General features: G+C 34.9%; 3 protein-coding genes and 1 pseudogene across 3 annotated transcripts; 1 reads left to right on the top strand and 3 right to left on the bottom strand.

Annotated features, from left to right (window-relative positions):
- Positions 1-825: 825 nt before the first annotated feature.
- LOC123912981 lies at positions 826-3965 on the top strand (annotated as a pseudogene).
- A 760-nt stretch (positions 3966-4725) lies between these two features.
- LOC123912982 (disease resistance protein RPM1-like) lies at positions 4726-7873 on the bottom strand. Its single transcript, XM_045963578.1, has 2 exons — positions 7053-7873; positions 4726-4847 (listed from the first exon to the last, which is right to left on the bottom strand). Exons 1-2 carry the CDS (start codon positions 7826-7828, stop codon positions 4760-4762), a joined length of 864 nt encoding a protein of 287 aa, XP_045819534.1. The 5' UTR covers positions 7829-7873; the 3' UTR covers positions 4726-4759.
- Positions 7874-11928: 4055 nt separating this feature from the next.
- LOC123912980 (disease resistance protein RPM1-like) lies at positions 11929-15511 on the bottom strand. Its single transcript, XM_045963577.1, has 2 exons — positions 12333-15511; positions 11929-12203 (listed from the first exon to the last, which is right to left on the bottom strand). Exon 1 carries the CDS (start codon positions 15056-15058, stop codon positions 12377-12379), a length of 2682 nt encoding a protein of 893 aa, XP_045819533.1. The 5' UTR covers positions 15059-15511; the 3' UTR covers positions 11929-12203; positions 12333-12376.
- Positions 15512-20157: 4646 nt separating this feature from the next.
- On the bottom strand, positions 20158-22323 carry LOC123912978 (cytochrome P450 71D11-like). The gene is made up of 2 exons (XM_045963574.1): positions 21343-22323; positions 20158-20849 (listed from the first exon to the last, which is right to left on the bottom strand). The coding sequence occupies exons 1-2, from the start codon at positions 22252-22254 to the stop codon at positions 20232-20234; spliced, it is 1530 nt and encodes a 509-aa protein (XP_045819530.1). The 5' UTR covers positions 22255-22323; the 3' UTR covers positions 20158-20231.
- Positions 22324-22458: the final 135 nt, after the last annotated feature.

Raw genomic sequence — 22458 nt, 5'->3', positions numbered from 1 at the left:
CTGTGCCATTGGATTAGTGATTGTCCTCAACCTATTGAAGAAATCTTCAATCTTTTCGTCCTCTTCCATCTCCATGTGTTCATACTTTCTTCTTAAAGCTTGCAACTTCACCTTCTTGACTTTGTCACCACCATTGTGACATCTTTCTAGTGTATCCCAGGCCTCTTTTGCAGATGTGCATGTTGCAATCTTGTCAAAATTGACCTCATCAATGCTCTGATGAATGAGGTATGTTGCCTTGCAATCTTTCTTCTTGATGTTTCTGTGTGCAATTCTTTGAGCCTCTGTTGGATTATCCACAAGTGCAGTGACACCTTCAGTGATCACTTCTTGCACTTCTTGAAACCCAAATATTGCTTGCATTTGAACATTCCATCTATCCCAATTATTATCCTTCAATTTTGGTAGCTGTGTTGGCAGATTTGTTGATGCCATCATTACTCTCTTGATGATCAACAACTATGGATGGTTGAATCAGAACCAGCTGAATCAGAACCTATGCTCTGGATACCAATTTGTTGGAATATGAACGATGAATTGAATGGATAATTTGGAGAGATTTGAGAGAGGATTGAATGGAAGAGTTTTAGAGAAAAGGTAAGTTTTTATTGATATGAAAAATAGGTACAAGAGGCTCTTTATATAGATAACCCCTTCAACAAGAAACAGAAAATTGAAACTAACTAACAAACACTAACCAACTTGTAACTAACTAACAATCATGCAAACAAACTCAAACTAACTAACTAACAGACTTCTTCTACAAACAAGCTAACTAGATATGATATGATCATTTGAATTAATCTCTACAACAAGCATTTGCTTCCACTAGCCCTTGATCATTTGCTTCCAATACTAAAGGAAGCTGTGAACATGATTAGGGGCGTCCCGAATGACGAAATTGCACACATGAAACATGAACTCGAAACCATAGAAGAGTTCATCCATCAAGCAGATAAAATGGCTGATGCTGAAGAATACAACCCAAGTGATGGAACCAGAGAAAAAATCAAGCAGTTGATAGAAGCATCTTTTCGCATACAAGATGTCATTGATGAATATATCAACCGTGTGGAACAACAACTTCCAGATCCTGGATGTTCTGCTGTTGCTTCTGACTATGTCAAAACTAAGATTCTCCGTCTCCAAATAGCCCATGATATTCAGATCATCAAATCCCGAATTAGTGAAATCAAAGATAAAAGTTCTGAAACCGATCATGAAGGATCAAGCAGTTCTGCTATAAACCCGAATGCCACTTTGTTGCAGAACCTTCGAAAGGCTCCTTTTTACCTGAAGGAAGCTGATGTTGTCGGCTTTGAAAAGCCAAGAGACAAATTGATTGATTGGCTGGTAAAGGGAAGAGATGAGCTCACTGTCGTCTCCGTAGTAGCAATGGGAGGGCAAGGAAAAACTACTCTTGCTAAAAAAGTTTTTGATCAGGTCAAGGGACAGTTTGATTATCATGTATGGATCACAGTGTCACAATCATACAATATTGAAGAGTTGCTGAGAGAGATGTTGAAGGAGCTTTGCAAACAACAAAATTTCAGTCCTCCTGAAATGATTCATGAAATGAATAAAGAGTTATTAGTGGAAAAAGTGAGAAACTATTTGCAGGAGAAAAGGTACGTTGTAGTGTTTGATGATGTATGGAATAACTCACCTTTTTGGGCTGATATTAAATTTGCTATGAGTGATAAACAAAAAGGTTGTAGGATATTAATCACCACTAGAATCATGGATGTTGCCACTTCTTGTAGGGAATCTTCTTTTGTTGAAATTCATGAATTGAAAGGTTTAGATGATGAACAATCTTTAAAATTGTTCAATAAGAAGGCATTTTATGACTTGGAGGAATGTTGTCCAGATAATCTTATTGATATATCTTCCAAAATTGTTAAAAAATGTGGTGGATTACCACTAGCAATTGTAGTCACCGGTGGTCTTTTATGTAAAAATAGAAATGCAATTGAATGGTACAAGTTTAATGATAATATCAAGCCAAAGTTAAAGAAAGATTCTGTGATAAACACATTTTTAGTTCTCAGTTATCATGATTTGTCTTACAATCTCAAGTCATGTCTGTTATATTTTGGAATATATCCTGAAGATTGTGAAGTTTATTCCAAGAGACTAATTCGACAATGGATAGCTGAAGGGTTCGTAAAGGAGGAAGAGGGAATGACTTTGGAAGAGGTTGCAGAAGGATACTTAACAGAATTAATCCATAGAAGTTTAGTGCAAGTAGTTTCAATCAAAATTGATGGAAGAGCAAAAAGTTGTCGTGTTCATGATCTAGTGCATGATATGATCCTTAAAAAATTTGAGGATTTAAGTTTTTGCAAGAATATTAGTGAGGATGGCCAATCAGCTTTAAATGGAATAGTTCGACGCCTATCAATAACAACCAATTTGGATAATTTAATGGAAAGTAATGAAAGCTCGCAGGTTCGATCGCTGCTCGTTCCCAACCCCTACACATTACATGAATCCGTTGTAAGGAAAATTACTACAAAATTCAAGTTGTTGAAGGTGTTTGATGCTGAACTTGCTAGAGGAATTGAAGTTCCTGAAGATTTGGGAAGTTTGAACCACTTGAAGTATTTTAGTATCATGAAGCCATATGATTATGAAACTGTACTTCCAAAATCCATTGGCATGCTTGAGAACCTAGAGACCTTGGATTTAACGGGAATAGCAGTCTATCATTTACCCAAAGAAATTTGTAAACTTAGAAAGTTACGACATTTTTTAGTCGGCAGATCATTGTCTCTGGTTCAATTGAAAGATTGTATTGGAGGAATGACATCCTTACAAACTCTACGTATGCTTTATTTGAAACAAGATGAAAGTGAAGATGATATTGTAGAGGCAATCAAAGAGCTAGGAAAGCTAAAGCAGCTAAAGGAGTTGGGCTTGCGCTCTCTTGACAGAAAATTTATGAGTGTTATATCTTCCTCAATCAATAAGATGCAACAAATGGAAAAACTAACTTTGGCAGAAAATCGAATGTACATAGATTACTACACATTCGATGATTTGCATTTGAATTTACCTAAGCTATGATATTTTGCACTGGAAGGTAATTTGGAGAAGTTGCCCAACTGGATTTCAAAACTTCAAAATCTTGTTAGTTTGAAGCTTAATTCATCCAGACTAAGAGAAGATTCAATGAAATTACTCAAAAGTATGCCAAACTTGATGTCCATTAGTTTCCTCTATGATGCTTATCTAGGCAAAACCTTACATTTTCAAAATGGATGGTTTAAGAATTTGAAGGAACTACGTCTTGAGTATGTGAAATACTTGAAAGACATCCTTATTGACCATGGTGCGTTGCCTTCTCTGGAAAAGCTCTCCATATCCCAAGCACCCGAACTCAAGACGTTACCAACTGGCATTCAACGCTTAAAGAAGCTTGAATATCTCACTATTAGATTTATGAGTGAGAAATTTACACAGAACTTTTTACTCAATGGAGGACAAGACCATTGGATCTTCAAGCAAGTGCCCTTTGTACGAATTTATTGTCCGAATGCCGCATTCATTGGTGGATCAAGGAGCTAGGTGTCATACACCGTCCATCTTAAAAAAAAAGAGTATGTGTTCTTGTAATTTTTTAACTATATAATTTCTTTCTTTTACCTTCGTTTACTTTTCTTCTGGATATTTAATTTATTTATTTTAGTTTTACATATCACTCATTTTAATTAGACCAATGTTCTGGACCCTCAAGGGCTATAATTTTTTACCAATCCTAGACTGTTTAAAAGTTAATTTGGCATGTTGCTGTATACATATTTACTATAATTTTGTCTGAATTGTAGGTGATCATGATGGGGCTTCAGTGGAAATTCCAATTTCTCAGTGGCATTGTTTCTTTCTGTTTCTATTTTAGAAGTTTTGTTCCTCAATAAAAGTGTGTTGTTGTTCGTTGATAATAATTATATATAAGTTACATATACTCAAGTTACTGTGTTTTTTATTGCATAAATTGAATTGTTTGTGATGTACTATCATGTATGGTAAAGTTTTATGTGAATGTGGTACAACTATAGCTAGGAATCCTGGAAACTCCTGCTACTTCAAGTTCCATGTATGGCCATCAGAATTTTATGGCGTGTTGGTGTTGGTCTTGATTCCCTGTTAAATATGTGTTTGCCAGGGGCATTTGACGTTTTCCCGAGAGTTTTTCCCCTGTCAAATAACCTTCATTTCTTGTAGTGCCACGTGCTGAACTTGTACAATCATAAATGAGTACTAAGAGTTATTTAGAACTTTTGAGTCTAACTAACTTCAGTTGAGTTATCTAATAGACTCCTAATAAGTAATAACCTTCTGAGTCATCATAACCGAAAATGTAAGGCTTTGTGTTAATCTATATTGATAATACTGATCATAACAATCCTATAACACAAAAGCTTGTCAAGCAAGCTATCTGTGTAACCTCTAATTCCTAATTGTTTAATTAACACATCGACGTTTCCATCTTTCCACTAATAATAATGATAATAAATTATTTTTTTGATCAAAGTTATCATATCATATATAGAAAATGGTACAAAGTACTCTAACAGTCTAACCCAATACACAACAGAGAGCAACCGAGGCCACAAAACAAAAGAAAATACAAAGAAAAGGAGGTGCAACACGCAATACAAGTAAAACAAATAGCCAAAACTCTGGAGGGAGTAGAAGTTCAGTAGAAGAAGCAAGCTCTTGGAACATAGTATACAATACAAACAAACACATTTTTTTATTGAGCAAGGGAGGTGGCAAAACAGTAACAGAAAGAAGAAGCAATGCCACTGATATAAAAGTCCACTTGTAGAGAATTGATACTCCTGCATTAGATACTAAATTATCAATATAAAATAACAATAACATGGCAACGATTACACAATTTAATAAGAAAAGTAAAAGTAAAGCTTTTCTAGAATAATGCCCTAAAACGAGTTATATGTAAATTTCAAATAGATAACAATGTATTCATAAGAAAATTAAAAGGAGGACAAATTGAGAAATTATTTAAAAAATATTATCGCAAAATATTTTTTCAAATTGTAAGCAAAGTAAAAGCATGCCTGTAAGTGATTTCTAGCTCACAGTCATAGTCGTCCTAGCTAGGAGTAATTTTTACAGAGGGCACTAGCTTGTAGATCCAATGCTCTTTTCCTTCGTCGGGAGCAATGGTCTTCATAAAATCCTCACTCACACCCCTGATATTGAGAACTTCAAGCTTCTGTAAGTGTTGAATGCCGGTTGGTAACATCTTGAGTTGAGGGATTGAGACTATATAGAGGGCTTTTAGCGAACCCAATGCACCTTTGTCAATATCAATGTAACTCAAGTTATGGAAATTTTCAACATATAGCCTCTTCAAATTCTTAAACCATCCATCAAGAAAATATAAACCTTTTAATCCTTCATCATCATCAGCGCCAGAGACATAGAGTGATAACAGGCTTGGCATACTTTTGAGTAATTTCGTTAAATCATCTGTTTGCTTGGAATACATAAGTTGCACTTTCAGCTTAGCAAGATTTTGAAGTTTTGAAATCCACTCAGGAAAGTTCTTTAACTTCCCATTAAGTTTAACATTTCGAAGCAAAGGTGGGGGCGAATTCAAATCCATATCAACGAATGCTTCATGTCCCATTGTGCTAATACTTAGTTTCTCCATTTTTTGCATCTCATTGATTGAGGATGATATGACACTCATATATTTACCCCTAACATCGAGCAAGACCAATTCCCTCAGTTGTTTTAGCTTTCCCATCTCTTGGATTAGCTTTACTACTCTCTCATCAATTTCATCTTCATTTTCCTCTTCACCTAAACAAACATCACGCAGTGTTTGTAGAGATGTCATATCTCCAATATCATCCTTCAATTGAATCAAAGACATTTTGAAGCCTAGAAAATGGCGTAGCTTTCTAAGCTTGCAAATCTCCTTTGGTATAACATTGAATTTTGTACTTGATAAATTCAAGGTCTCTAGGTTCTCGAGCATGCCAATGGATTTTGGAAGTGACAATGTTCTTCCGTGACTCAACCCCAATAACCTAAAATACTTCAAGTGGCTCAAAATTCCCAAATTTCCAGGAACTTCAAGCAATCCATCATATTTCAAATAAAGCACCTTCAACCGCCTGAATTTTGTAGGGATTTTACTTACCAAAGACTCATTTAACGATTTAGAAGTGAGAATTAACAATGATCGAACATGTGAGTTTTCAATACTTTTCATTAAGTTATTAGAGTCGGTGTCTGTTATTGATAGGCGTCGAACCATTCCAGTTAAAGATGATTGTTTGTGCTCACTAATATTATTGCAAGAACTTAGATCCTCACATTTTTCAAGGATCATTGCATGCACCATATCATGAACATGACAACCTCTTATTCTTCCATCCATTCTGGTATAAACTTGGATCAAACTTCTATGGGTCAACTCTATTAAATATCCTTCTGCAACCTCTTCCAAAGTTTTTCCCCTCTCTTCTTTCACGTACCCTTCAGCAATCCATTGTTGATTCAATGTCTTCGATGTAACTATATAGTCTTCAGGATATAATCCAAAATACAACATACATAACTTGAGGTTGTAAGGCAAATCATGGTAACTAAGAGCTAAGATTTTTTTTATCTTGGAATCTTCCTTTAACTCAGGCTTTATATTTTCATTAAACTTGTACCATTCAATTGTATTTCTATCTTTGCATGATAAAAGACCACCGGTGACTACAATTGCCAGTGGTAATCCATAGCATTTTTCAACAATTTTAGAAGATATATCAACAAGATTTTCCGGACAACATCCCCTCAAATCATAGAAGGCCTTCTTATTGAACAATTCCAAAGATTTTTCTTCAGTTAAAGGTTTCAGTTCATGCACTTCAACAAAAGAAGATTTCTTACATGCATTCACAACATTCATATTTCTTGTTGTGATTATTATTTTACAACTATTTTTGTTATCAATCATAGCAAAGTCAATTTCATCCCAAAAACATATGTTCCATACATCATCAAAAACGACAACATACCTTTGTTGTTGCAAGCAATTTCTCACTTCACCAACTAATGAGTCTCGATCCATTTGATTAATTCTCTTAGGAAGATAATTTCCCTTCTCTTTGTATAACTTGTGCAACATTTCCCTCAACAGTCCATCTGCATTGTATTCTTGAGAAACTGTGATCCACACATGACAGTCGAAATGTTTAACAACCTGTGGGTTGTCAAAAACTTCCCTTGCCAAAGTTGTTTTCCCCTGACCTCCCATTGCTACCACGGAGACGACTGTCCTCTCTTTTCTTCCCCTTACCAGCCAATCAATCAGTAGGTTTTTTGGCTCTTCAAAGCCCACAACATCTGCTTCTTTCATGTAAATTGGAGCCTTTCGAAGGTTCTGCAATATTATGGTATTTGAGTTTACTCCAGAACTCCTTGCTCCTTGTTCTGAAGATGAATTTATTTGGAAGCCACGATCTCTTTCGATACTTATTTCATTAATTCGAGATTTGATGTTCTGAATCTTGTAGGCAATTTGGAGACGAAGAGACATAGTTTTGAAACAGTTAGCAGCACCAGCAGCACATCCAGGATCTGGAAGTTGTTGCTCCTCACAGATCATATAATCATCAATGACATCTTCTATGCGAAAAGTTGCTTGAATCAGCTGCTTGATCATTCCTCTGATTCCTTGACTTTTGTTGTTTTCATCAGCATCAGCCACTCTGTCTGCATTGCTGATGAATTCTTCAATTCTTTCGAGTTCATCTTTAATTTCTGCAATTTCTTTTGGGACGCCCCTAATCATATCGGCTGCTTCCTCTAAGAGTGGAAGCAAATGATCACGAGCTAATGGAAGCTGTTGGGAAAAACCGGCATAGAGAAAATAAATGAACGCAATCAACAACACAAGAATATAACGTGGAAACTCCAAAACCGGAGAAAAAACCACGGCCGTTGTCAAAACCGACAACCAGAGAATAAACACTATGTGAAAATTGTTACAACACATAGACTACCGTCAACCTTCCCTTGGCCCCCAATACACCCACACTTTCCAAAGCAAATACCTAACTACATCTCTCAACCCTCTAATACAAGAGTACAAGAGAAAAACAAAAAAGTCAGATATAAGCTTAAAGTGCTACTGACTGGTGCAATTATAAACAAAGAACTTAGGTCCATTATATAGCCTTGATTCCCCCATTCTAAGCGATGTGAGACTTCTTCAATATAATTTCTTTGACCTTTTTTTTCCCTTCATTTTCATTAGCAATGTGGGACTTACATTGCAATCAACCCCAACAATCTCCACCTTGATTGTAATGGTCTTCAATCTTCATTGTCTACACCGACAATCATTATTTTATGCTTCCATTGTCTATACCGACAATCATTGTCTTCACCGACAATCATAATTCTCATTGTCTATACCGACAAATTAAATTATCATACTCCACCATAAAGAGTATACTCCACTTGGAACTAAACCATCCCAAGAATTTTATTCACTTGAAACTAAATCATCCCAAGATTTTTCTTCACTTGGAATCAAGCCATCCCAAGAATTTCATTTCGAAACCTCGCTGAAAATTTATGGTGGAACTTCCATGTTGGCTTTCTCTGGAAGTTCATCAGCCATCGAGATAACCGCGTACCTTGCATCAATGTCAACCAATGCCCGCACGCTATCATCACACACCATGCATCCATGTCAACCGATGCCCATGTGTCACTTGAACAACTTCAAACTGCTTTGAAACCACCTCAGGCCATTGTTAGGCTCCAACAATTCCAGTTTAGTTACATCACCTAGTAAACCTTGTTTCACTAGTCCAACTAAACTCATGTCACTAACAAGTATCCACCCGAAGATTCACAACTTAACCAAAACATGAGAATCACCACTAGTAACAGATGCATAACCAATAATAGTATCAATATCTAACAAGTATCTACCTACTATCTATGCATCAAAGTTCAAGAAAATACCTCGCATTGTGTTTAAAGAAACTCACCCATACCTTGAACCTTACAAGCTTTCCGTCACCAAGATGAACAACTCCACCTTCAACTAGCTCTAGGGATTCAAAATTATTTCTTCTTCAAACACATGTGATAGGAGCTTCCAAAGTTCATGACTCAACACTCCACTGATTCTCAACTTCCACTAGCACCTCTGCATCCTCATGATAAGTTGTTGTTTCAGACGTAACCCGAGTATTGTTAGTACCCGCCTCTCCAGACTGATGTCGAGTATTATTATCACCGCCTCTCCAAGCTGACCTTGTGTAACCCTGATTGCATCAACACATCCTTGACTTGATTTTCTATAAGCCAAACATCAATTTTCTCTAGCCTAAACTTCACAGCGGAACTCCCTCCTCCTGAATCAAACCAAGAGCTCTGATACCAGATTGTTGGGAAAAACCGGCATAGAGAAAATAAATGAACGCAATCAACAACACAAGAATATAACGTGGAAACTCCAAAACCGGAGAAAAAACCACGGCCGTTGTCAAAACCGACGACCAGAGAATAAACACTCTGTGAAAATTGTTACAACACATAGACTACCCTCAACCTTCCCTTGGCCCCCAATACACCCACACTTTCCAAAGCAAATACCTAACTACATCTCTCAACCCTCTAATACAAGAGTACAAGAGAAAAACAAAAAAGTCAGATATAAGCTTAAAGTGCTACTGACTGATGCAATTATAAACAAAGAACTTAGGTCCATTATATAGCCTTGATTCCCCCATTGCTTCACCATTCTAAGCGATTTGGGACTTCTTCAATATAATTTATTTGACCTTTTTTTCCCTTCATTAGCAATGTGGGACTTACATTGCAATCAACCCCAACAGAAGCAAGTGATCACGAGCGCAGGAAAGTACAGTGTCGCACATTTTTTTGTATCTTTTGATTTTAATTTGCTAATGTTGTGAGTGAGATGAGGAAAATGCCGTTAGTCCTTCAAGATGTATATAGCATGAACTCCATTGACTTTTAGTTCCATTGTTAATACTTATTGAGCACCTTGACATCATTTGTCATATATTTTTTTTTTTTCTTTTTAAATTTTGTCGTACAAGAGCAAGTTATTGATCATGTGTGATTTAATTAGTGGTAATTAGCTATAATAATAGAAATTAAACAATGCATGTCAATGTTAGCTCTTAGTTGTACAAACTACCAACTCATTTTTTAAATAGAAGAATGACGCTGCGCTTCAGAACGGTTATCTCATGGGAGTAAAGAATTTAGTTTGAATGTGCAATCGGCAAGTTGTATTTAGTCATCATGATTTGGTTTATTGCAAGTTGTCCAAGAAAAATAAATTCAATCAATGTTATAGAGTAAGAGGTTCAAGCATCGCTCTCACATTCACTCTAAATATGTTTGTTTTATCTACAAAATATTTAAATTTAAAAGTTTCACATCAGATTACCCATATGTATATGTTTATAAATGAGGGCAATCCTCACCTTACAAGCTGGTTTTATAGAATTGAGTTAGACATAACTCTCAATTTTAAGATAGTATCAAAGTCTCATCCACAATTCGTTGGGCTGTCTGCTATCAGGTTTCTGATTGGACCATCATCTACCATTTAAGTAAGGGTAATTCCTACCTTATTAACCGATTTTGTAAGGTTGAGTTAGACTCAGCCCAACTCTCAAGTTTTTTGTTATTTTATTTTCAAGCTTCATCTTCCCGTCGAGTGCACGACGCATAGAGCGTTCCAAGAATGATAGTTGGAGCCAGTGAGCACCAGAGTGACAGGGACAGAGTTTAATGGAAAGGACTTGATTGATCAAGGAGAGGATCGACGAGAGCCACACAGGGAAGCCTGGTGGAGAGAAAGTAGGACGGTGATCATAGTTGAACGGAATTGAAAATTATAACGATACAAATACGAATTTTACAAAATTCACCGTTAGATTGAAAATTTATATCATATAGATCATCCATAGAAAAATTTAGAAAATTTGAAAATCATTTGATATATGTTATTGTGACACATCAAGATTAAATGTATATTAAATAACGTAAACCTTGATAGGTCTCAATAACATATCAAATGATTTTTAAAAAATTTTAAAAAAATTATGGATGATGTATACGATATAAACTTTCAATCCAATAATAAATTTCGTAAAATTCATATTCGATAGATCACTTATCCACGGTAGACCACTTATAAAGGTGGTCACCATAGCATTAGCCGTAAAATATGGTAAAAGATTATTGAAATTAGCAGAGGAGAACATAAGTTGAGGATTTTGCTGCACACAGACAAATAATAAAATAGAAGAAGGAAGTGTGCATTTCGATATGGTAAAATAAGGATGAACGCATAATAAAAAGTGAGAATTGATATACTACCTCCGTCTGATTTTATAAGATTTCATTTGACTAATTAAATGCACTATGAATAATGCTAGCAACACACTCTTTAATAAACACACTCCAACACACTCTCTTTTATTGGTTGAAATTCACATGGGTCTCATAAAAAAATGTGGACCCATATAACTTTTATGGGACCCATGTGAATTTCAACCAATAAAAGAGAGTGTGTTGGAGTGTGTTTGTTAAAGAGTGTGTTGCTAGCACTCCTCAATGCGCTATTCATATGTTTTGTTTTGACCGTATTTTTATAAAAGTATATAAATGATTAAATGTAAATATTATCATATAAGATTTTGTTTGATTTGTTTCGAGAGTATTTTCAAAATATCAAACTTTTATAATTTTTACTAATCGCCAATTAAAAATATTCGTAATCAAAGTTATGCATTGATGTACGTGCAGTAGTCAACTGGTTCTTATATTTTTGGACGAGAATTTTTCTTATTTTGGTGTTGCATTTGATTGTTGATTTGTAGGATACTAACATAATTGAGATTTCACTAACTCATAGTGATGCAATTAATAAATAATAATGAAGATGATGTCTTACAAATTGAAATTACAAAAGCTCTCACAAGATATATTGCATACACGATACATAAGAAACAACTCAATTATCATGGTATATAACATATATACATTATAATTATCGATAAAAACCTACACTATAACCAAAAAAAAAACTACACTTATTTTTATTGAGGAACGTGAGTAGTCCACGAGAAATTTGAATCTCCATGATCACATTGATCGAAGGCCATCACCTACAATATACATAACAAATCATCAATAATATGGCATGTATTATGATGACTAAATTAAATAGTAAATATTACCATGGACATTTATTAAAAATTTCTATGGAAGAAAAAAATAAAAGCTAGCTAGCACACCTTTCGTTGATCCTCCAATGTATTTGCCATCCCGATTGATGAGTTTAAATATCTACGACGGGCACATGCTTGAAGCTCCAATGCGCTTTTCCTTCATCGAAGAAAAAGGCTTCACTAAATAAGTGGCTCATTTGTTTGATGTTGAGAACTTCAAGCTTTTTTAAGTGTTGAATGCCGGTTGGTAATGTCTTGAGATGGCGGATGAAGGTTAATTGTAACTTTTTTAGAGAACACAATGCGCCTTCATCAATAATGATGTAATTCAAGTTTTCCAAATCTTCAAGATATAGGTGCTTCAAATTCTCAAACCATCCATGTTGAAAATGTAAGGTTTCGGCTTCATAAGCATTTTCCCTAAGAGAAAGGGACAACAAGTTTGGCATGCTTTTCAGTAATTCCATTTTATCATCTGTTAGTTCAGAATATTTAAGTTTCAACTTAACAAGATTTTGAAGTTTTGGAATCCACTCAGGCAACATCTCTAACTTCCCTTCAAGAGTAAGATGTCGAAGCATAGGAGGGGGTGAACTCAAATCCATATCAATGACCATGTTATATCCATTTGCGCGAATATGTAGTTTCTCCATTTGTTGCATCTCATTGATTGAGGAAGATATAGCACTCATGTATGTACTCCTAACACCAATCAAGACCAATTCCTTTAGCTGCTTTAGCTTTCCTAGCTCTTGGATTAGCTTTACTACTTCATTCACTCCACCATCTAAATAAACATCGCGTAGAGTTTGTAGGGATGTCATACCTCCAATACCATCCTTCAATTGAATCAAAGACATATTGTAGCCTAGAAAATGGCGAAGCTTTCTAAGCTTGCATATCTCCTTTGGCATAGCATGGAAACTTGTACGTGTTAAGTCCAAGGTTTCTAGGTTCTCAAGCATGCCAATGGCTTTTGGAAGTACACATCGGTCACCTCGAAAGTTCTCCCTGAACCTAAAATACTTTAAGTGGCTCAAACATCCTAAATCTTTAGGAACATCGCGCAATCCAACATGCTCCAAATCAAGCACGCTCAACCGCCTGTATTTTGTAGGGATTCTTCTTACAAAGGCTTCATTTAATGTTTTGACAAGAAGTGACCGAACTTGTGAGTTTTCAATATTTTCCATTAAATTATCAGATTTGATTGCTATTGATAGACGTCGAACCATTCCATTTAAAGATGATTGGTCATCCTCATCAATATTCTTGCAAAAACTTAAATCCTCACATTTTTCGAGGATCGTTGCATGGACCAGATCATGAACACAACAACTTTTTGCTCTTCCATCAATACTGATTGAAACTACTTGCACCAAACTTCTATTGATCAATTCTGTTAAATATCCTTTTGCAACCTCTTCAAAAGTTTCTTCCATATCGTCTTTCACGAACCTTTCAGCCATCCATTGTCGTATCAATATCTTTGAAGGAACTATACAGCCTTCGGGATATAATCCAAAATACAACAAACATGACTTGAGATTGTAAGACAAATCATGGTAACTAAGACATACAATTTTTTTTATCAGGGAATCTTCCTTTAATTCTGAATTTAGATTTTCACTAAAATTAGACCATTCTAATGTATTTCTATCTTTGCAAGATAAAATACCACCAATGACTACAATTGCTAGTGGTAACCCATTACATTTTTCAACAATTTTGGAAGATATATCAATAAGATTTTCCGGACAACGTCCGTTCAAGTCATGAAATGCCTTCTTATTGAACAACTCGAGAGATTGTTCTTCAGTTAAAGATTTCAGTTCATACACTTCAACAAAAGCAGATTTCTTACATGCATTCAAAACATTTATATCCCTTGTTGTGATTAATATCTTACAACCCATTTTGTTATCAATCATAGCAAATTCGATATCATCCCAAAATCGCAAGTTCCATACATCGTCGAAAACAACAACATACCTTTTTTTCTTCAAGTATTTTCTCACTTCATCAACTAAAACCGCTCGATTCATTTGATGAATATTCGGTGGAGGATTGGCTCCTTGTTGTTCGTAAAACTTGTGCAACATGCTCCTCAACAATCCTTCTATATTGTATGATTGAGACACTTTGATCCATACATGACAATCAAAGTGTTTAACAATCTTGTTGTTGTCAAAAACTTTCTTGGCTAGAGTTGTTTTTCCTTGTCCTCCCATTCCAACAACGGAGACGATTGTGCGCTCTGCTCTTCCCTCTACCAACCAATCAATCAACATGTCTCTAGGCATTTCAAAGCCTACAATATCAGCTTCATCCATGTAAAATGGAGCCTTTCGAAGGTTCTGCAATAATTCGGCGTTTAAGCTTATTGCAGAACTATTTGACCCTTGTTCCAAAGTTGATTGGATATGGAAGATATGATCCATTCCCCTTGCATCATTCATTTCACTAATTCGGGATTTAATGTTCCGAATCTTGTTGGCTATTCGGTGACGAAGAATCATAGTTTTGGCCAAGTTAGCACCACCAGCACATCCATGAGGTTTTTCCTCATAGATCATATATTCATCAATGACATCTTGTATATCAAAAGATGCTTCTATGAGCTGTTTGATCCTTGCTTTGATTCCTTGACTTGTGTTCTCATCTTCAACATCATCAGCCATTCTATCTGCTTTGTTGATGAATTCTTCAATGTTTTCAAGTTCATTTTTCATTTCTGCAATTTCTTTTGGTACACTCCTAAGCATGTTGGCTGCTTGCAAAATATCACACATTTTGTCACACACTTTAATGTATCTTTGATTTGTTATAATATTATGAGTGAGATGAGTTGTGAATGAAAAGATATTTTTCCTTCAAGATTTATATAGCATAAAGTCCAACGGTGTGATAGGATATTTAAGAAAAGAAGTTTACTTTTTTTGGATATCGAAATATTAAAGTATCTAGACTATATTATAGACTAGATACATCAATATTTCAGTGTATCTAAAAAGTGAATGAGAGTATTACTCAAATAAACACTTCAGAATTATGAAATTTTACCCTTAAAATTGATAAGTGAGATGACCGGGATTCGAACTTCGACCCCTACATATCTAATGTAATGTTTCTGTCAACTTTGAGCTAAGTTCACGAGACGCTTCTCGAAAGACAACCGATAGCGCCATTAGGAAAAACTTCAAAGTTAGTTTTATTTAAGATACTATTATATCCAACTAAACACCATAGTATTAAAAATTTTACCCAATACTTATTGAGTAGGTACGTGTACATGATTTGTCATTTTGTTCTTTTTTAAGTTTTGTCGTACAAGATCAATCAAGTTATGGATCATATGAATTAATTAATTAGTGGTAATTTCTTGAAATAGTAATCAAACAAATTAAACAATGCATATTGTTAACTGTACAACTGCCGACTTACTTTTTATAGTATTAAAAAATGTCCCTAACGCTTTATTTAGGTTATTTTGAATGGGCAATTGCCTATGCAATATGTGGTCCAAAACAAACTTTAAATCATATTGGTGACTTGCTTAATGCTGACCAAAATACTGACAAGGCTGACAAAAAAAAAAAAGAGAATGTGTTGCTTATAGAAACCTAACTTGTCGTTATTAGTGTAACGTATCATTTAGAGATGATTGTAAAATAATCATTAATATTATTTTAGACTAATAATCATTTGCAATAATATTATGAGTATTTTGTTTTTCCTTTTTAATATAATAAAGAGATGTAGGTAAAGATGGAGCGAAGTCCGCTTTGTTCCCTGATGTCTCGTCTTATAAAAAAAAATTATTTTAATTAAAAGAAATAATTTTATGTTACATCATTTAATAATGTTTTAACGAATACAATTTTTACAAAATTTATTGTTAGATTGAAATTTTATATTATATAAATCATCCATATTTAATTTTACAAAAATTTGAAATTGTTTAATATGTTAATAAGATTCATTAAAATTAACAATTTGTGCGTTTTATTTGAATATCATTAATCTTGAATACCCGGTATCTATTTTTTTTTTGTTACTTGAATAATCTTCGTCGATGAACCTGTGGGGCACACAATGTGGCTAAGTGAGTTCTCCCCTTCCAACCGAATTTTCTCCATAACACATGAGCCAGGAATTGAACACATATTTAACATATTGTTTATCTTATGGATATTCCTACTAATAACTTCAAATGTGCAAAAGCAGCCTCTGACTTAGCTTCCATCAAATCCAATGAAGTCATCAAAGGTTGGAAGTAAAGCAATACAAAGATTGAGTTAAAAATTGAAACTCTCTTGTATACTCAAACTTCTGTACCTGACGGCCTAGAAAGTAGCCATCAATTTCATGTCAAATGTTGCAATGACTCTTTCTTACAAGTGATCATGGACAGGAAAATATCTCTTCAAAGGCTAGTAAGAAAGTGCTACTATACCAAAACAAATACTACAAGGTTGTGGTAAAAAATTGTTACCAAACATGTCTATAACACTCATAAGAGCTTATAAATTATCTGCTATAAACTCAAAATTTAGTTTTGCCAAATAGAATCATAAACTAGCTAGTTTATTTTAGAATAATTTATTTTTTCTTAAACAACACTTATTTTAAAATGAAGACAATAAACTCCAAAGACTTGATTAGTCTAGTTGTAAGAAGATGAGTTTTAAATGCGAGATGTCTTGGGTTTGAGTTCTACTTTATATTTAAAAGGAGATAAATATAAATATCTTTATAAACGCTCTTTAAGCTGGGACTTAAAGATATTTCCTACTTTAAAATATGACATCATTCCTCACCTTAAATTTTTTTGATAACATTTATTTTTTGGTAAAAATATTAAATCATCTCTATTAACTTGCCAAAACCTTGACCCCAACTTGTCCCACCCCTTATTGAATTGCACATGGGCAGGCGCAGAAGCAGAAGAGGCCATGGTCCATTAGCCATAGGGCCTTATTACAGCAGGAAATTTAAATAAGGCTAACAAGTCACGTCAATTGATGAATGCATTGTTGAGAATTGAAGACAAATTCCTGATTTCTTGGTTTCCCCTTGTACCATTATTTTCTATCTTTGTTTTATGTTAAAATGTGTCCTTTTTTGTCCACCATGTCTAGTCTCTATTTACCATTCATGAATGGTCTTAGTCAATTTACATATTTATTTATGGAATATACTACGTACAACCGAAATGAAAAACAATTAGAAATTTTGAATGATTTTCATATCATTGGAGCATGCTTCTATTACCGTGCAAGATAATGCAACCTACGTGCTATTTTAACCAGATTCTCTCTCCGTCGTCCCATCATATATAGCAACAATATTGTTTCTCTATTGTCCCATCATGGCAGCATCATATTGTCTCTCTCGTCTTAGTGTTATAGTCTTGTTCACGTCGATGATCGTTTGTTGGACGCGGATTCTCTAACATTAACGCGAATACGTTAAGAGTATGATAAATCAAATCACTTGGATGATAATAACACGTATGTGTCAAACTATCTTAAGAGAATTTTTTGTCCATTGTCATATACTACTGGTTGTCGACTGTTATCATTGTCACCTTACCAGCCGACGTATGTGGAGATGGGCAACTTTGTCGACCATTAATTAATGCATTTATATGGACCTATTTTTAAAATGAGAGACTCTTATTAATTTCAACTAATTAAAGAATGAGTGTTAGAAAGAATATAGAAAAGAATGTAGTTAGCACTCCACATACACAATTATATTTTCTATACATTTCTCTACTGTTTTTACACAATTATAAATTCTATAAAAAAAATTGTAATATGATGTTAGAAAGATAATTTTTCCGCTTCGTTCTTTCATAATTTTTTTATTGAAGCACCCAAACAAGTTTTTGAAGGCTGAGAGATAGTTTAGAATGTCATGAGCAACGGTTATTCATATTTTGTTGCAGTAGTGTATGAAATTTTATAAATTTTATGCAACGGCTCAAAATCGTTCTCCTTATGGTGCAAAGAAAACATTTTATTATTGATTCCTTGTGCAACAACTACAAACTGTTTGGGATGCTTTTACAATCAAGTTAACTAATTAACTAAAATATTTAAAATGTGTTGTGAAAGAGACATTGAGATTGCACCCGCCTGCTACATTTTTGCTTCCAAGAGAATGTGGATAAGAATGCAAGTTAAAAGGGTATGATATAACTTTAAAAAGCAAAGTGATACTGAATGTTTGGGCTATTGGAAGAGATCCAAATTATTGGGCCGACTCGGAGAAATTTTATCCTGAAAGTTTATCGAAAGTTGTGTAGACTATAGGGGTAATAATTTTGAGTTCGTTCCATTTGGTGCTGGTAGAAGAATGTGCCCGGGAATCACATTTCGTGAGATCAATGTTGAGTATCCAATTGCACTGTTGATGTATCACTTTGATTGGAAACTTTCCGGTGGATTGAAAAGCGAAGATTTAGACATGAGTGAGACTTATTGGTGGCATACGAACTAGAACTACAATCTTCATGTTCACAAAAACATTTGCCATCCACATGAAATAATATGCTAAGTAGAATTTATATAAAATAGTTGAGGATTGGATCTGGATCGCCTGCTGTAGATAAAGCACGCGGTTTCACGCTGTTGTGAATCAAGGCCGTTAATTTTTAATCGATAGTCCCAAATTAAATATACAAAAAGAAACAATGAAAAAATCACATCCGTCAGATCATGATCTGACGGTTCAGGTGCATTACTGCGTGGTGCAGTAACTGCACCAAATCTGATTCCGTTGAGGATTGGGTCATGGCACCCACCCGCCACCACAAAGTTCTGCCCCGGTGTCCATGCATGGTTTTAAAGTTGTAGACAACTTGTTGAAATTGGTTTGGGTAGGGTCAGTTAAACACTAATTTTGTTAGTGTAACAGCTCGTGGCCCCACCAATTTAGGTGGTCTCGGCACTGCCACCTCACGATCTTCTCTACCCCCTCACTAGTAGAGTTTTTGCCTTTCGTGGGAATCGAACCACGTACCCTGGGGTTCAAATACTTGTTCAATCCATTCCCACTACCAATTGGGCTACGTAGCTCAATTGGTAGTGGGAATGGATTGAACACGTACTTGAACCCCAGGGTACGTGGTTCGATTCCCAGTGAAGGCAAAAACTCCACTAGAGAGAGGGGTGGAGAAGATCTGGTTTGTAGAAATTTTCATCCTCTTTTGCAGGGATGGTGCAGTGTGCTATGGTGTTGCGGCCCGAATTTAATTATGCTAGCTGGTGTTTGAGTTTTACAGCAGTGAAATTTGTGTATGTTCATCTGATTGATGCACTGCAGATCCTAGTTCATCTGACTAGTGCACTGCTAGTTAGGCAGCTCTTAGTGCAGGCAGACAGTGTGACAATCTAACTCTTATCAGGCCATCCATTCGCAGCAGTGCCTGTGACAACTGTGTTAGCGGAACTTTGGATGCATTATTGTAGTCCAGTTATGTTGCCATGGATAGTATCTCAAACCTCATGTCCGTTTAGCTTAGGTTGGAAGACATTTTCTCTTTGAGTATCTAAGATCGCATGTGGCATGACCAGAGATCCTATGACTGCATAAGTTAGACTATTAAGCTGGTTCTTCTGCATTGGGCTGTTTCCATCAGTTTGCAAACTAGTGAGTTGCTTCAGGATTATAGTTTAGATGAAGAACGATAATATACATTGTCCGGGACCGAAAATTTTAGGGGCGCAGTTTTTCTGGTATACATTAAGGAAATTTTTATAAACTAATTTTATATACCGAATGGTAATATATACCACAACATTTGTGTTGATTTTGTCAACAAAAAAAAAAACATATATTTTTTTTAAATAAACCATATTATGAATAATTTTGCAATAAAAGATTGAAAAAACACAATACCAAAATAATTATAAAAGCACTATTTTGTGTGCAATGGAAGCTTTACATTTTTCAGCACTACTCCAATAAAGCATAAGTGCTTGGAATCAAGTACAAGTCATCTTTTCTTATAACAGAAGCACCAAATAGCTCAGTCATATCCAAATCCTCACTTTTCATTCCATTTGGAAGCTTCCAATCAAAGTGGCACAATAACATAGCAAGTGCCAATTCAACATTTGCCAAACCATAATTTATACCAGGACAAATTCTCCTCCCGGCGCCAAATGGAATGTACTCAAAATTATTTCCTCTAAAATCAAAAGAACTATCAATAAACCTCTCTGGATAAAACTTCTCTGGCTCGGTCCAATATTTTGGATCCATTCCAATCGCCCATGCGTTGATTATTACCTTACTTTTTATTGGTATGTGATATCCATCAATCTCACAAGCTTGTCCACACACCCTTGGAATTAAAAGTGCACCAGGAGGATGCATTCTTAGAACCTCTTTGATAATTACTTTCAAGTATTTTAACTCATCAATGCATGTTTCATCAACTTTTCCTCTTTTTTTGAATATCTCTCTCACTTCAGCTTGTGCTTTCTTCAATACTCTTTGATCCTTCATCATCTCAGCCATTGCCCAGTTAATTGTAGTTGCTGCTGTGTCACTTCCTCCTGTGAAGATATCCTAGAATGCAAGAGAGAGAGAGAGAGAGAAAAAACCACATCAAGTTAAATTGATGCATATTTCAAATATATCTATACCACATCAACCACTTCATTAAAAAGCTAATTATAGCATAAATGTTTATAAGTGCTTATCAAAATATATTTCCATAATAAAAAATTAAATAAATTGTTTTCATATAAAGGTGAATAGGTGGAGTGTCTGGGGTTCGAACCCTGACTCCTGCATAATATATGTGATGTCCCTACCACATGAAGTAAGGGACATTTAAGCTTTTTTATTAGCTATTCTAGAGAGTTTGTGAGAATATGCTGAAAACAACTTATGAACATATCATAAGCTAGCTATTTCTATAAGCTCTTAGAAACAATCTCACAAATGTTTATATCAGATTATCAGTAGAAAAATTGAAATAGGTCGATTCATACCTGCATAAATAAAATTATTTATAAGCATAGGATTTTGGAAGAAAGGAAAGTAAATATATACTTACATAGAGTACAGCCTTGATATTTCTTTTAGTTATGGAAAATTCCTGATCATTGTTGTTACCATCCTCATATTTCAAGAGAACATCAATCAAATCTTCCTTTCCTTCAACTAAATCATCTTTAGTTCTCAACTTTGTCTCTTTATGATCATTGATGATCATATCAAGTATATTATCAACTTTTTGATGCAACTTCTCAAGCTTAGGCCTCATTCCAGTGAGGTTTTGAAGCCATTTCGCCGAAGGATATAAGTCTCCAATGTAAAAACCACCTGCTAGCTGCAATATTTCTCTTACCGCCATTACAAACTCATCTTGTTCATTGTATTTTTTGCCAAATGCAGCCCTTGAAGTGAATGAAAACATCATCGACACAACTTGTTGAGAAAGATTGACGACACTTCCTTCTTCAGAAGACATCCTTTTGATGAGATTACTCATCTCTTGTTCCCTTATTGGCCATAAAGATTGAACGCGATTTATACTTAAAAGTTCTACGTTACAAATCTTTCGAAGTTGTCTCCAATATTCACCATAAGGCGCGGCAGCTATATTGGTTGAATCATAAAAGACTATATCCGTGGTTAGTGTATGAGGCCTTGATGCAAATATAACATCGTGTGTTTTCATTATTTCCTTAGCATATTCTGCTGAGGAAACAATGATAAAGAAAACTTCACCAAGTTGAAGATGCATTAAAGGTCCATATTTTTTTGCTAAATCTCTTAATTTTCTATGTGGTGGAGAGCCAATAAGATTAGCTATGTTTCCTATGATAGGTAGTTTCCATGGCCCTGGAGGTATATTTGGAATTGACTCAATTTTCTTGATTTTCTTCTTTAGTTTTAGTGTCACAATGATGGAGAAGAAGAAAATGGTAAAAAGGGTGAAAGGGTAAATTGCTTGAAGATCCATATGTAGATAAAGGAAGAAACAAGGGAGTTAGATGAACAAGTTTCTTTTTCTTTTTTACTATAGTTTAGTGAAGAACATCATTCTTTGTACACACATATATATATAGACTTAATTTTGATCATTGAAATAAGTGTTTCCTAGTATTTTATATTGCAAGTGATATGCAGCATGATGACGTATCGTCACACTCTCATAATTCATGCT

The sequence above is a fragment of the Trifolium pratense genome, linkage group LG3 (genome assembly GCF_020283565.1).
Source record: "Trifolium pratense cultivar HEN17-A07 linkage group LG3, ARS_RC_1.1, whole genome shotgun sequence".
In the NCBI taxonomy this organism is placed as follows: domain Eukaryota; kingdom Viridiplantae; phylum Streptophyta; class Magnoliopsida; order Fabales; family Fabaceae; genus Trifolium; species Trifolium pratense.
Note: the sequence above shows the minus strand (reverse complement) of the source record. Positions and strands in the feature narration are given on the sequence as shown.

Coding starts and splice junctions, on each gene's coding strand:
- LOC123912982 (XM_045963578.1), bottom strand. CDS start 7,828: ATGATTAGGGGCGTCCCAAAAGAAATTGCAGAAATTAAAGATGAACTC. Junction 4,848..7,052: donor AATTGCTTGCAACAACAAAG/GTATGTTGTCGT, acceptor TATCTAATGCAG/GAGTATCAATTCTCTACAAG.
- LOC123912980 (XM_045963577.1), bottom strand. CDS start 15,058: ATGTGTGATATTTTGCAAGCAGCCAACATGCTTAGGAGTGTACCAAAA.
- LOC123912978 (XM_045963574.1), bottom strand. CDS start 22,254: ATGGATCTTCAAGCAATTTACCCTTTCACCCTTTTTACCATTTTCTTC. Junction 20,850..21,342: donor ATATCAAGGCTGTACTCTAT/GTAAGTATATAT, acceptor CTTGCATTCTAG/GATATCTTCACAGGAGGAAG.